This window comes from Pyrus communis, chromosome 16 (genome assembly GCF_041283825.1).
Source record: "Pyrus communis isolate YQ-2024b chromosome 16, ASM4128382v1, whole genome shotgun sequence".
Lineage (NCBI taxonomy): Eukaryota > Viridiplantae > Streptophyta > Magnoliopsida > Rosales > Rosaceae > Pyrus > Pyrus communis.
In genome coordinates, this window is record NC_142580.1 from 3,247,996 (window position 1) to 3,264,247 (window position 16,252).

The 16,252-nt window shown below is 36.1% G+C and overlaps 1 protein-coding gene across 1 annotated transcript; it reads left to right on the forward strand.

Annotated features, from left to right (window-relative positions):
* Positions 1–12,081: 12,081 nt before the first annotated feature.
* LOC137732158 (ACT domain-containing protein ACR4) lies at positions 12,082–15,620 on the forward strand. Its single transcript, XM_068471458.2, has 8 exons — positions 12,082–12,817; positions 13,118–13,196; positions 13,290–13,335; positions 13,438–13,552; positions 13,647–13,714; positions 13,796–14,386; positions 14,495–14,599; positions 14,945–15,620. The coding sequence occupies exons 1-8, from the start codon at positions 12,814–12,816 to the stop codon at positions 15,284–15,286; spliced, it is 1,350 nt and encodes a 449-aa protein (XP_068327559.1). The 5' UTR covers positions 12,082–12,813; the 3' UTR covers positions 15,287–15,620.
* The last annotated feature ends 632 nt before the right edge of the window (positions 15,621–16,252 follow it).

A 16,252-nucleotide genomic window follows, 5' to 3' on the forward strand; every position in this document is an offset into this window, starting at 1 on the left:
CTTCCTCATGGGTACAATTACGACCTCTAATATACTCTCTTACCATCTTGAAATATTTGGAAATGGGAAGAAATGGTAGAAAGAAAATTTGGAAGAATTGTAGGAGAAAAGTGAGTTTTGTGTGGATGTTTGAACAAATACATAGGCATTTATAGAGTTTTTGGGTGCAGTTTGAGTTAAATAATTTTTTTAATTGTTTTAGCTGTTGGATTTAAATTTAGGCTGTTAGATTTAATTATATTCGATCTCAGTCGTTGGATTCAATGTATTTTAAAATTACATTTTTTAAAAAACAAAATTTGAATATGGACCATTGGATCAACCAACGGTCCAAAAATTTCAGTCATCGGATGATAAAAAGAGCCGTTGGGCTTATGATGGTTGCCGACAGCGGCCTTAACAGTGGGTCCCACCCTATCAAGCGCTGAAAGCCTTAGCTCGCGTGGGGCGAGTTGGGCAAGTGATCGGACTGAGAGTGGGTTGGGTTTAGGCGAGTCCACGCGTTTCTGGGCTAATTCTTGGGGGAGGGTATTGGGCTTTTGTCTGGCATTTGGGTTGGGTTGGGTTGGGGGTGGGAATAAATGGGGAAATTTGGCAAATAGCCCAGGGTTGGGTTTGGTCTTGATAAAGATAGAACTCACGCATGTTGGCAGACCTTATCTTTATTAAAATGGAACTTTAACAAAACACTTCCGGTACTGTTCATTTTAATGAAAAATCACATTTTTACTCTAAAAAGTCAATTCTGGTACCATTCACTTACAACATATTTTTGTTATTTTCGTTAAAACTCAAAATTTTTAAGTTATTTTCATTAGTTTTTCTTTACTAAAAAGATAGTGCAAATGATAAACAAATAGATTATAAGTATAGTAAAACTCGGCAAATATTACGGTCCGCAAGTTCTGCATAGAAGTTATTCAGAAAGCATACGAGTTCCAATAAAAGTTGATAAAGCTGCACAAGCGGGCACAATAAAGTGGAAATCTCTCCTTTGTATCCTAAACCCTAGATTAAAAAATTTCACTATGGATCTCTCCTAACATTTAGGTAACTCCAAACAAGTGCACATCGTAATGCAAATATCCGGAAATGAATAAAGTCTTTAATTTTTATGGAAATGAACTTGTGTTTCTTGCAGCAAATGCGTTCTGGCCTCTATTTATAATGTGCACTCTAAAACGCTATTTGGCATCCAACTAATATTGAAGTATTTTTTGATAAAACTCCACATATGTCTGATTGTGCTGTGTTAATTAATAAGTTGGGCATAATATAGATATTGTTGTGTGAGATCCCAAGAATTTATTATCTAGAAGAGAAATATTTGGGAAAAAAAATATATGTTTAGGTTATTTATTGAGAATGTATTTATGAAAAGGTTATGAACGTCATTACGAGTTTGTAACATGTTTCGGATTACTTTTCAGAACTTGAATGAATTTTTAAGATGATTTCATGTTGGAACAATATGTGTGATGACAGCCACAAGTCCGGAATTAGCCACGTGGAGATCAATTTGATAGCCACCAAGCTACTTACGTGGAGCTTTCTTTACATGATTAGCTTGGGTTTGCATGCACTAAGCTGAAGGTGGCCGTGAATTAACATGCAGTCATCATGTGTGTGTGACTCATGGTTATATGGTAGGAGCTGTTGAATTAATGGCTTAAGTCATCCATGAGCAAACTTACCACTTTCTGCCGTCCATTTGGTCCAATTAGAGGCTACTGTTAGCTGCCTCGTTTGTAGTATAAATAGGAGCTCTGCTCCATTTGTTTTCGAACTACAATTGGCATGCACTACTTTACGTAGAGGTGGTTGTATACATGTGTGTGTGTATTAATATATATGTATGTACGCTTGTGTATATACATTTGGTTTCAAGGACTTGGCTAGTTCTTATCTCTGGCGTTTACAGGATGATTGATTCGTGGTCGGCGGAAAGTACTGCAGGTGCTTCGGCAACGGGAGAGGATCCATGCATTTGGGTTTCTTTGTGTGTGATTTTGTGTAGAGTTCACTTTTTGGGTTGGGCTTTTCTTCTGTTGTTGTTTTGGAGGACCTAATGTTGCTGTGTTTTTTGTGTGTTTTTGGGCCTCGACTTTTGTACGTATGATGTGTTTGTAATAAAATGTTACCTTTTGACTAAAAAAAAAGGGTTTTAGGGTTTGCTTATTACTGCTTATGACATCTTTATTTCTTTGGGGAGGGGAAGTCATTAATGAGTATGAGTTTAACACAACGTTGCATCAGTATGAGTTTGCACCACTTGAGTTTATTGCGGCAGGTGCGCTCTGGCCTCTCTCTCTCTCTCTCTCCCTCTCCCCATATATAGTGTATTCCGGAACCCTATCTTGGCATCCAATTTTGTAGTTTGCACCACCAGTTGAGAGAGACCAAAGTTTAGTTTCAGCCCATCTATATTTTTGGGCCTTTTCATAAGTACCTGTCAAAACTTTTGAATGTAGTTTTTTAAAGACTTTTTATCAAAAATATTTCTTGAGATTTGCATAATTCATTACTTTGATATTTGAGATTTCAAATCAATAGAAATGGTCCTTGAGTTTGTCATTCATTAATCATTTTGGTCCTTCCTTGAAAAATTATGTTAAATAAGGACCAAATGACAAAAATATCCTCAATTTAATAAATAATGGGCCAAAATGATTTGACAAAAATTGAGGGTTTTTTGTCATTTTGTCATTATTTAATGAAGATTTTTCAAGGAATGACCAAAATGATTGATGATGGACAAACTCAGAGATCACTTTTATTGATTTCAAATCTCAATAATCAAAGTGAGGAGTTATACAAATTTCACAGACCATTTTGGCTAAAGAGCTTTTTTTTAATTATTATTACTTTAAATTACACTACTAAAGAAAAATGTTTTAATTTGGAATGCGATGACGATATCGGAAGAAAATTATTACTACTATGTTTGTTACCAAATTATCAAAGAAATCCATTTGATAAAAAAGTATAAAAAATGAAATTCATAGGTTGGTTTCGATATGTACGTACACGTACCATATTTATGTTCATGTTGTCCACTTCGGGACCAATGTGATTATGGTGATGGTGTTATATACCAATGGCGTAAATATATAATACCATCCAATAGCTTTCTCAACTTAAAGAACTAGTACATATGATTAAGCAGGATACTTTGTAATTTTAATACAACGATAATTATTGGTTTGGGCTTGCATCAGAAAGTGATTTCAGAATCTTTGATACTCATTTTTAGGTCATCGTATATTAGTAATCATTGCAAAAGTTTACCATTGAAAATCGTTTAGCCCTTTTATTATTATTGTGAAAATTTTGCTGTTTATCGATAATATTGTGTTTGTATATTTATCATGTTATATTAGATGAACAAACGGCTTTCAAGATTAGCAAGTTTTTATAAAAATTGAAACTAGTTCTAACTCGTACGTAATCAAAAGCAGTTGGAACGCATGATGAGTTATTTCCTCTTTCTAAAGGTAACATGTCGGTAAGGAGACATGTCATGTTATCGTCCACACCATATAAGTTGTTGGTTGCAAACTGCAATTGTTAGCAAATTAAATTATGGAACCTAATTATTAGGTGAATTAATTGAAAATTGAACCCTATAACAATAATCGTTCAACTAATAAATCTTACTACACAACTTACGAGGATCTCACGCACACATATAAAGCAAACATTTAAGAGCACGGAATGTTAGTTTAAACATAATTAGTCAGTGAGTTAGGTGATGCTAATTAGGCATATCTACTTATATGCATGCATGCGGCATGACGTGCTCTCAACTCTAACTGTGGATTAAAGTCGCTCATGTTTAGCTAAGTGTGGATTGATTGTTGAGTTTGAACAGTTATGATTCGAAGAATCTCCTGATATTATGATCAACATCTTTCAATTTCTTTTTATTCGGTAGCTACCTCTCATATATTAATTTACCTTGTTAGACACTTTTTTAATACTAGTAATACGGAGAATTTACATGAATAAGCCTCAGTTGTGTAAAAACAGGATTCCTAAAGTCAGTCGCCCACAAATTTCTATAAATGTGCATGTAAAATTCATAATGCGTCAATTATTAAAATTAACTCATATTTAATACATGTATACTGCTAAAATTAGTCGATCACAATTTTCAATTACTAATACAGACACATTTGAAGATCACATTATATTCATCAATTCTTTGGGTTCGATTATTTGCATGTGAATAACCGAGAGTAGCATTCTTAACAATACAAAAGTAGTCGGTTGTACAAATAATTATCTTTTTCTTCCTTATAGACGGGAAGAAAACATAACCTCGTTGTCATAGTACTTTCCGAAGTGACAAGTAATAGTACAATAGTACTAGAGTTGGCTGGTGGAGGAATCTGGATGCAGCCCCATCTACAAACAGAGACTGGAGGAGTAGGAGGGAGGTTCTATCAATCAGCATTGGGCCTCGGCCTCAGGGATCGTGGTGGGGGGGGGGGGGGCCTTGTCGTTCTATGGCCCTCTGGCTGTAGGGTACCACGGTGGAGTTCACACGGTGGACGTGAACCACACACGTTCATAGATTATGTAAGAGGCGTTCCACGCTCGAAAAGTGTACAGTCTAGAGAGGTAGCCCTGTGTCTTTAGGACGTCTGGTTTTCCACTGTGGAACTAGCAAGAGTATTGTCAATCACAATTTAACAAACACCAAATCTTATATACATCGGCGGCAGAGCCGTAGCAACTGCCTACTCCATCTGATTCTCAAGTACAAAATGTGATTCCTTAGAACAATAAAATATATATGTATGCATGAACTTAAGTTGGAAAACTATCATAATTTATTTTATTTCATGTTGATTGTTTACCAAAACCCCATTTCGATTAGTAATACTTTTTATATATTAATTATGATGAAAATAATTTCTAAACAATAAGATTGATCTACATTGAAAACATTATCATGCGTTACTAAATATGTTTTGCATTTTCGTGTTTTTACAAATAATAAGTATTAGATTAATTTTTTTTAAAAGAAAATAGTATTAAATTCTATAACAAGGTATGTTTGCAGGCGAAGTCACGCACTCTCTACTTAGTACAAAAGGGGTCAAGCAAACCTCTAAATATTTCATTTTTAAGAGTATCAACCACCCATTTTTTAACTTTTGTCCGCTATATAAACCATATGAATGCTAAGGAGATTCTCTCAATATTGAATTCTTCATGAACTCTCTGCAACCTTATATTATGACTGAAACATAAGATGTAAAAAATTTATAAAGAGTCTCACTTTTAAAAAATTACTTAACATTTCTCCATAAACTATAGAAATTAGCAAAGACACCCGTTCCTTAAAAAGGGGTCACAACTCCCAACTCCAAACCCAGCTGAGTAGCCCACAGAACCACAGTTTACCTAAACCCCGGTGACCCGAACCAAAAAGGAGATAACAGGATAAAACAGACCGGGTTACCAGATGTTCAGGAATCGGATTCGGACCCCTTCCATTTTTCCTGGCTTTTCTGACGTGGACTTGAGGTGGCAAAGGTAAGCTTCGTGCTCACGAAAAGCCATTTACTAATTTCTAAAAGGAAAAAATACTAATTAACTAATTAAAAAGGTCAAAAACCGAAGGATAATGACATGCACGTGTTTCGTGCATGACTGCCATGCCAGCTCCATATGTAAACCTGCTTGCTGGTCTGCCTCTTGTCACGTGCTTTTTGTACGACCCCCCAAAAAGGTGTTTTCATTTGACAAAAGTGGTCGGTGTTATGTATAGTAAGGTCGTTTGACCGTTGACCAATACCTGTAGGCTTAGCCTATTAGCTGTAACTGAGCCGTGGGTTACGGTTTTGATGATTGGATATTTTCGTGAGATTGGAGACAGTTAGAATGGTGGTTAGTCGTTAACGGCGGGTGGAGCGTTGTGTTGGTGAACCATGATGATAAGGATTTGGAGATGCTAATAAAATATAAAAATGAATAAAATGGGAGTTTTATTCACTTGGATTTGATTCAAAGACAAGCAATTGTTATATAAAATTATTGTTGCTGGCCCGGATGTGTAATGATTGTGCTAAACTTGTTGGTGCATGTCTAAAAAGCAATTATCGTATGGATTATGGAGGGAATTAATATTATCGCATAGTATCAACTTAGAGATCTAACTTGATATGACAAAAGGAAAATTATTATGTGAAGGTAGTGGAATTTCAATCTGAGTCAGAACTATAGTATATTTCTCGTCTTTGTATCTTGATCGTAAATTTAGCCGTTCACTAACCTGGTTCATGCTAATTATGAACCTAGTATTGTATGGTTTTTGTCCAAGTCGAACTCTATTTTTCACGATTCTTCTGATTTTGTCTTGATTTTATCTGAAATTTAGAACGGTTTGGAGTACAAATGAATCAGCATGGGTTGACTTAGATTCTTGATTTAACAAAATTCTCATTAGTAAAAGAACTGATCCATGATTCTTCGAATTGTCCCAAATTAAGATTCTCAATTTAACAAAGACCTCAATACTAAAAGTACCAGACAAGGGAAGAATATGATAAATTTCCAATGTGTATGGTTAATACGACACTATCATAATATCTACTTGATAATTTAGGGCACTTGGAAAACAAGTTGCTCTTCTTCCAAGATACGTACCCTTTTTGGCTTAGAAACCGCACATGCCATACACTTCCTCTTCCTAGAAGGAAAAAAAAGGCTGATTTGGACACCAGTTGAATAGGGGTCGATTCATGGACGTGGTTTACCCATCCGAATGGGTTACAACACAATGACACATAGTGCCATAGTGGGGACAGTGCATGGCAGAAAGACATTGTCCGAGACTTAATGGTTGGTCTCAATTAGGTTTCTCTGTGTCGATATAGGCTCACTAGCTACGTAGAAATTGCCTCCACATGAAGATGTCAAGATAACGTTAATTGTTTTAACTTATTAAGGGGTTTTTTTTTAAAATTTATTTGCATTATCGTTGTACAATTAATTTAAAACATTATTATTTAATGTCTCTATTTCATATAAGTCATTTGTCTGCCATTATTGTCCACAAATGGAAAAATTGGTGGACATATTAAGTTTAACAGACAATGGCTAATGCCCTTCCTAGTAAGTTTCCTGGTCTGGTGCGCCCTAGGCCAGTTGGCCTCTTGTGTAAAAATCATGAACCCATTGCCAATTAGTCAAGTGGCCGTCGCATAGATGTAGCACCACTTCACCACCTCAGCCTCTCAGTCTCAGGCCATCCCATCTTTCCATTACCCTAGAATGGAAGACACCAAATTCCATTGTGCTGAGAGTATTAATTTCACATCGGGTAGAAGATCTTGTGTGTGCTTATAAATAGTTAAGTTGATTCCTATATTGCCAATTAGTTTTATGGTAAAACCTCAACTTTTTTCACATCCTCAATGACAAAATAATTATATCGAATTAAGTTAGCGCCATATTCCTGCAAAATGGAACCATGTAAGTTGCATCCAACACATACAAAACAAACGAGACATGTTTTTACTGCTATAAAGTTTTTTTGGCCAGACTGGAATTGGTGGGAGGGGAAAATGGAGGATGATGAGATGGGATGGGACTGGACTATGTTTTGTGGGACTGGAAAATGAGTGTTACCATGTATGCCCTAACCCCAGAGAAGTAGCAATTGACCAGAAAAAATAAAAAATAAAAAATAACCCTAAAGAAGCAGCAGAGATGATACCACATGGGAGGGGCAGGAGGCCGGCATGAACCAGAAGACACGCTTATGTGCGCGCGCACCAAATATTTTTTGACTCACCAAATATATTTATTAGTTAAGCAAAGAGCCAAAGGAGAATTGTATTTATATTGACCAATATTTAGTATATGATTAAGATATAATACTTTATTATATGAAACATTTTTTGTTGTTTAAAATATGGTTTGCTTGCAGTTTGCCTAATCATGTGGGATTGGGATGCGGACGTGGGACGCTCATATCAACCAAAAACATTATCCCATATTTAAAGAGTTATATTAATTATGGAATTTCGGCGGCTTAATTGTTACACTAGCCTCTTGCCACACGCATACGCGTGTGGCAATTGACCTTTTTATATTAGATTATGTCTTTTAATTTTTTTTTTAAATAACTATTTTATATTTTTATTAAAAAATTATTCATAAAAAAAAAATGAAGCAAAATCATGAAACCGCCCACTAACATGGGAGTTTTTTTTTAATTAAAGTTTTAAATTTAAAATTCATTCAAAATTAAAATGTGGTGAATTACTTTAAATTCTTATGGTTCAATTGTAATTTTAAGAATTCTTGAAGGACAATTTTTGGTATTTTAAATGTTTCACCTTTTAATCCTTCTCACTTTATATATATAGATAACCCCGTCTGTCCCGAAAAAAAAAAGAAGAAAAAAAGTAGAATATTGCTATTACATTTCTCCGGCCAGCGAATGCTGCTAAATTAACTTGACTAATTTGATTAAAACCCCTAATTAACAAATACAATGCATGGGGCACCACTCGTAAATCTCAGTGATTTGTGACACGATTGATTACGAATCTCTGATTATGTTCATGCACGATTAGAATTGATGTGTTCAACAGTTTTTAAATTAGTTCATATAATACATTTTGTGAAGCAGTCCATGCTGTTTATATATTGAGGTGGGCATTATATAATGAAGATCATGCCAATGTTGTGGAGTTGGTTTAATAGCATGTGCCGTGCAACCAAACCCAAACAGTATCAGCAAGGACGGCTCCAGTTGCTATACATAGAGCGACCTGAACTTTGAAGCCAAAATCTAAGAACAAACATTTAATATCGTTTTTTAGAAAAAAATTGGGCATAAAAACAGGTAAGAAAAGAGATCGACATAAAAAGATTGATCTCGGGGGTTTTTTGAGTGTTTGTTAATAAACTTTAAATGGCAGGCATGGATTTTTATGGGTTAGAAGAGACGAGACAAGTTTAATTAAGAGAGGAGGAGAGAGAGCGAAAGACTGAAAGAGGAAGTAAAGAGAAAAGTTGATGTATTTACACGTGCAATGGGAATAATTTATTATATTTTAGGCTGAATGGGTTGGATTTAAAGGTGGCAAATTACCATTGAGTTGCTAAGAGATACGCGTTAAGATCCGTTTAGTTTAATATTAGTATAAAGATGTGAGATCTGTAGCGATGATGATGATGTAAGATGAAATCAAACTAAGTAGGTTTTAATGGATACACATCAACAACTCAATTCGTTGATTTACCACTTCTAGTTGGGTTGGTATAACTCATGTGGGCTAGATTGGCTAATGCTCCTAGGTTATTTCTCTTCGGCTCAAATTTCGCTTGGGCTACATCCCGCCTCAACTATCCGCCTTTCAGTTGAATATTGCATACAGTGATGTTAGAGATAACAAATTTTTAGATTATTTTTTGTAAACTACATGATGTGCTTTACCAAAAATGATCTAAAAATTTGATTTCCCTAGTAATAGAATAGATGTACAAATACGAACTATTACAAGAAAGCGAAGATAAACAAACGACATACCAGTTATTGGTTCATTGTTCAATGTTTAAAAAAAAATGATAGAAGGAAAACAGTAAGATTTCAAACTTTCATAAGGAAATTAAATAAAGAAGGAGATATACGAAAAAAAACATATAAAAAGGATCGACACTAGTGTACTAGTGATCTTTTTGTTTTCTGACTCGCAATTTTCATTTATTTCTTTGTAGGATTATTATACAAAATGATCTCTAAAATTTGCATGATCAATATAAATGGTCCATGAGATTGAAAATCAATAGAAATGGTCCTTGAGATTGTCCACCGTCCATGATTTTGGTCATTCCGTTAAAAACTCTTTGGGCAATTTTCAAAGCTTCGTAACTCAATCGATTATTAACCAAATTCGACCCATAATATATCAAAAAGAAGATAAAAAAAGCATAGAACAAGATTATACCTATTTGGAAGCCCAATGATTGCTGAATATGGCAGGAAAATAGCCTGAAACGTGAGTGGTCCGCGGGAAAACTGGAAAACTCGCCGGAAACTGGGTAAACTTTAAACGTTCATAACTTCTTCAATACTCAACAAAATCAAGTGATTCAAAAACAAAAATCATACTTCTCAACGAGATGAAGAGAATGGTATCTTTCTTTACTGCTAACTCGCCATGGTTTTGTCGGAAGATTGCTCTAAAGTGGCTAACTCGAAAATGGTTAGCCACTTTCGAGTGGTTTTTCAACCAAACCACGGTGATTTAGCCTTCGAAAAAGGTACCATTTTCTTCGTCTCGTCAAGAAGTATTATTTTTGTTTTTAAATCACTTGATTTGGTTGAGTATTGAAGAAGTTATGAATGTTTAAAGTTTACCTAGTTTCCAGCGAGTTTTCCAGTTTTCCTGCGGACTAGTCACCTTTCAGGCTATTTTCCAGCAATCTCCGGCAACCATTGGGCTTCCAAATAGATATAATCTTATTCTACACTTTCTTCATTTTGATATATTATGGGTATAATTTGGTTAAGAAACGATTGAGTTACAAAGCTTTGAAAATTGCCCAAAATCGTTTTTAACAGAAGGAATAAAATCATGGATGGTGGACAATCTCAAAGACCATTTCTATTGATTTTCAATTTCAGTAACCATTTCTATTGATCATGCAAATCTCAGGGACCATTTTGTATAATAACCCTTCTTCGTATCATTATCTGACAAGTTGTGTAATTTTTTTTTTTTTATATTAACGATACTCGATAGCGTTAATGAGTTAAATAATTAGTTTTTAAGAGTGAAGAAGTCGATGAGGATTGAACTCACATTATGATGCATAAGCATAATTGTTTTTTGCCACTATAATAAAACATCATCTGTTGTAAATATGATATCTTTACAACAGTCAAATTAGAAGATGGATAATTCGAATTTGAGGAAATAGAAAGAAGTATATTGCATTTGCCAACTTAACTAAGCTCAAACATAAGAAAAATATTAGTTATGAAAGGTTAAACGTAAAATCGCTTATTCGAAAAAAAAATGGAGCAATTAAACTTGCTCCGAGTATTTTTAAGTACAATGTATGTGAATTTCCATGCCGTATACAAGGACGTATATGTGCAATGTACTTTCATATTAATCAATTCCTCTAAACATTAGGCTTATTTATTGATTTGTCCATTGAAAATTGCAATTTAGTCTCGTTCACCTTCTAAATCTGATTTTGTTTCACTTTGTCATTTGAAAACTGTCATTTTCGTCTGTTTTGTCAAATAAATGTTACATCCAATGATACAACTCTTCTTCAAGTCTACGACGAATTGTCATCGTTGCCAAGAAGATTAGCTACCGCTTGAGCTCAAGGGCTTGATTTGCAAGCCTTAATTCCTTTCTCCTTTTTCACTTAACTCTAATTTGTTTTCCTACTTTTCTCGCCATAATTCACATACAGCTTGGTAAATATGTGGTGAAGAACCAAAATTCTCACAAAAGTGTCACGTCACAAAGCATGTGATATATCTGTTTGTGTCAAAAATAAAATGCACATACTATCCTTTCATTCAATATTTGTTTAACATAATAAACGAAAATAAAATAAACTAAGACTAAGCACGACAAAAATGATCATTTAAAAAGACAAAATTAACTTTAAATAAGTAAAATGAGATTAAATGATAACTTCAAGAGTCAAACCAATTAATAAGCCTTAAACATTAATTAAGATTCACAAACATCGATGAGAGTTGGGTGAAGATTTTGTCCCATGACCAACCCCAAGAGCCAAGTGAAGAAATAATTAGTTTCCAATCAGAAAAGTAAAACAAATAAAAATAAAAAAGATTCAGATTCAGATTCCCGGATCATTAACCGTTTCACTAAGCAAGAATTAAAATGTCAAATAAATAACATTAATTGTTGAAAAAATAAATAAATAACATTTATTAGTGGGCATTAATTAAAAAGTAGGTTATAAAAACTTGGCAAAAAAAAAAAGACCCAAACGCTGCGTTTTGAGGCGATAGGGACAAACCGTTAGACAAAGTCGAAAACCGGACCGTGGTTCATCGTTGACTGCAACCCCATTGGTTCAATTGGTCCACTCCACAAACGTCGGAGTTGGAGTCCATGATCGTTTTTCACCCTTATACCGTTTACCGGACCTCGACTTCCCAAATCAACCCACTGCGCATTTTAGCGCGGTGACACGTCACCAGCCGCGCAAAGTGGGAGGTCGTTGCTAAAGTGCGCGGGTGCGGTAGTTCATAAGATTCAAAGATTCAGAGCCCCAGACAGCGAGCCGCCCCTCCCCTCCCCCCACAAACCCACCCACCTCCCCAACTCTGCATTCGGAAACTTTCTTTTTAAGTCCCCCATTTTTAGAGAGAGAAAGTGAATTCAGAAAGCTACAGAGAGAAAGAGAGAGGGAAAGCTGTGTGAGGGTGTTGAGTGGTACTTTTTGGACTTGCAGGTTTTTGGAGTAGTGCGTCGGGGGGTGTCTGATTTCGGAGAGTGTTTTAATGGGTTGGTTTTTAAATTCTGAATTATTATTATTATTATTTTTTTTTTTAAGGTAGGGAGTTATTATAGTTTATTTGTTTCCTTTGTGAGAGAGATAAAGAACAGGAAAGCCTAAGATTCTAAGATCTTCTTTCTGTATATATACACACATACACCCTCCACTTCTCTCTCACTCTCCTCCTCTCTCTCTTTCTTTCTCTAGCCTTTGTTCTTCCTTTGTTTTGAGACAGCCGAGAAAAAAGGAACAAGCTTTTTGGTGTTGGAGATCACCAATCCTTAGCAAACCGAAATGGGTATGTGCTGTTTTTAACGTTTCGGTTCTCGCGTGTTCTGTTCTTTGATTTCTGTTGTCTGCCTCCTTCCCCGTGATTATATTTTCTCTGCACTCCCAATTGGAGGACCGGAAAATCATGTTTTTTATTTTTTTTATTTTTAAATTTCTCTTATATTTTTTGGGTTTACAAGTAATTTTCTTTTTCTTTTTTTCCGATTGGTTACAATGGTTCTGTTCGTCTCTCCAATTGGTTCTTTTTTATTCCCTCCAACCTTTTTGTCTAATTTTATTTTTCATATTTTTGGGTGGCTTTCTGCAGAAGTTAACATGAGCTTTTCACACGACATGGATGACGATGACGAGTACGAGAAACTCATCCGGCGAATGAACCCACCAAGGTATAAGCAAAAATCACACCTCAAGTTCCTCAAATATTTACCCTATCTCTTCTTGAGATTTACGCCTCTTCGTTCGATGTTGTTTTTTCTCAGGGTTGTAATCGACAACGAAGCCTGCAAGAATGCGACGGTGATAAGGGTACGTCTGCCTTCTGTTTGATTTCTTATCTTGTTATGCGTCTTTTTTGGTGTCCTTATTGTTATGGAAGTTTTGGTGCTTAATCTGTTACTTCGGACGCAGGTGGACAGTGCAAACAAATATGGAATCCTTTTGGAAGTTGTACAAGTACTTACTGATCTTAACCTTATCGTGACGAAAGCCTACATATCTTCGGATGGCGGCTGGTTCATGGATGGTAAAAATGCTCTTACAATCCTGTCATCACTGTAAAAAGTGTGTCCTTTTTTGTTCGAGGTAGAAATTGATTCTGTGATTTGTTGTGTAATCAGTTTTTAATGTCACTGACCACGATGGAAACAAGGTTACAGATGAAGAAGTTTTGGATTATATTCAAAAGGTAATTTGTGTTTGACATTTGTTTTTGCCGTTTCTGCGGCGATTGATGTGAAATGATACTAATTTCTCACTTGATTTTCAGTCTCTTGGTCCAGAGGCATGCTTTGCATCTTCAATGAGATCTGTCGGTGTGAAACAATCAATGGATAGCACTGTAATTGAGCTAACTGGAAGTGACAGACCGGGATTACTCTCCGAAGTGAGTGCTGTCCTCACCAATCACAAATGCAATGTAGTGAGTGCCGAAGTCTGGACGCACAACACAAGGGCTGCATCGGTGATGCATGTTACTGATGAGGAGACGGGGTTGGCAATTAACGACCCTCAGAGGTTAGCTAGGATTAAGGAATTACTCTGCAATGTGCTAAAGGGCAGCAACAAAGCCAGAGGAGCTAGGACTGTTGTCTCTCACGCTGTTACGCACACTGACAGGAGGCTTCACCAAATGATGTTTGCAGATAGGGATTACGAACGAGTTGATGACGGTGTCTTGGATGACAAGCAAAGGCCGGATGTGAGCGTTGTTAATTGGCATGACAAATACTACTCGGTGGTCACTATTCGGAGCAAAGACAGGCCAAAGCTTCTCTTCGACACGGTTTGCACTTTGACAGACATGCAGTATGTGGTTTTTCATGCTAATATTGACGCTGAGGGTCCGGAAGCTTATCAGGTTTGCGATTTTCGCTTTTTCAACTTGAATATGATCGTGTTTTTGGGACGTGCGGTGAGACCAGCCTTAATTAACTTGCCTAATTACTGTTTTTGGTTTCGGTCGTAGGAATACTATATCAGACATGTAGATGGATCTCCTGTGAAATCAGATGCAGAGAGACAAAGAGTGATACAATGCCTCGAGGCGGCTATTGAGAGAAGAGTATCTGAGGTTAGTTGGGCTATTTTATTTCAAAGTTTTTGCTTGTCTCCTTGTTTTTTTGGCTGGAAAGTACACATTTGAGGTTTTTAATATCTCCAATTGGCAATTCATGACAAGGAGTGATATAAAATTTGATTTTCTTATGTTGTAACCTAGTCATTGTACTCGTATAATTTCGAGTCAAATTGTAATTTTAAATCCATGGATGTCGACCCTTGTGTCTCATTATGTTCCATTGCACTCTGATTCTTTCATGAATCTGTCGTTAGGTTAAGAGTGTTGTTTTTTTAAATTCATTTTCAGAGAGACTCCGTTGATTTATGGACAACTAATCTTTGTTTCTTCCTTGTTCAGGGCTTGAAGCTAGAACTCTGCACTACTGACAGAGTAGGGCTGTTGTCTGATGTCACTCGGATCTTTCGAGAGAACAGCCTCACTGTAACAAGAGCAGAAGTTGCAACGAAAGCAGGCAAAGCGGTGAATACATTCTATGTTCGCGATGCATCAGGCTATCCGGTTGACTCCAAGACCATAGAGTCCATCCGGCAAGTAATCGGGCAGACGATACTCAAAGTAAAAGGGAACCCTGAGGACACAAAACCTGGTTCTGAGGAATCTCCAACAAGGTTCCTCTTTGGTGGTCTCTTCAAGTCCAGATCTTTCGTCAACTTCAAGCTGATCCGGTCGTATTCTTGAGACATCGGTCAAGTCTTGTACATAAGAACCCGTCTTAGTCGAAAACTTCACCAGATTAACCATTTTAGTGGTTTAATTATTGACTTACGTTTAGGAAAACAAAAGCAGCCATTATTGAAGGAAAAGCCGTACAAGTGTGAAGTGCTTGTAAATATCTCCTCTCGTCAGCTTCTGCTTTTAGCCTTCATCTGTTGTTGTGATCCAACCTTACGTTGGATCATGAAAGCAAAGAAGGATAATCTGATTTGTGTAATGCCAGAGAAAGTCAGTTTTAGTGTTTTAAGCTTTGTACCTAATATTTCTCTATTCAATGCTACGGTAGCTTTTATATTTACCATCAACCTCCATTTTATTGGGTTTTTTACACAATCGCTAGTCTAAATAACTTTTATCAATTAAGAGAGAATTTTGAATTTTGGTGCAAAAAGACGGATACGCTGTCATAATTCAATACATTTTCTCTGCTTGGGATGATTGCGACAAAGTTTGGTGTCGAGGGTGCCAAACATTGACCTCCCAATTCCCAATTGGACAGGAGTTTTCCAACTTGGTTTATGCATTCAATCATCATCAGATGGAGACGGGCACTTATTCACATTGGTGGATTTGAATCTTTGTTGGTAAAACTTTGCAGACAAGTCCAAAATTAAGGGTCGAATTGAAAGAAAAAGATGTATATTCTATGAACTTTCTTCACGTTTTCATCGAATTGGTATTGGTTGGACCCAATTGTGGTTGGAACTTGGAATCCTTGTAGTCCAATCCAAATCAATCTTTTGAACATTCCCTTTTGACCAAATGCTGAGCTGAGGAAGGAGGAAGAGTGTGATTTGAAAGCACAAAAAGCACCCCCCCAAAAAAGCCCAACAAATATATGGAAAAAGGAAACAAAAGGCAGGAGGAAATGCGCCATCTTTTGAAAATTTGTAGGCTACTTTCTAGTCAATTTCTATAATCTTGCTCATT

What these genes read in the sequence shown, in the direction of transcription:
- LOC137732158 (XM_068471458.2), top strand. An exon ending in TTTTGGATTATATTCAAAAG is followed by an intron (nt 13,715 to 13,795) that starts GTAATTTGTGTT and finishes CTTGATTTTCAG; the next exon opens with TCTCTTGGTCCAGAGGCATG. An exon ending in AGGGTCCGGAAGCTTATCAG is followed by an intron (nt 14,387 to 14,494) that starts GTTTGCGATTTT and finishes TTTCGGTCGTAG; the next exon opens with GAATACTATATCAGACATGT.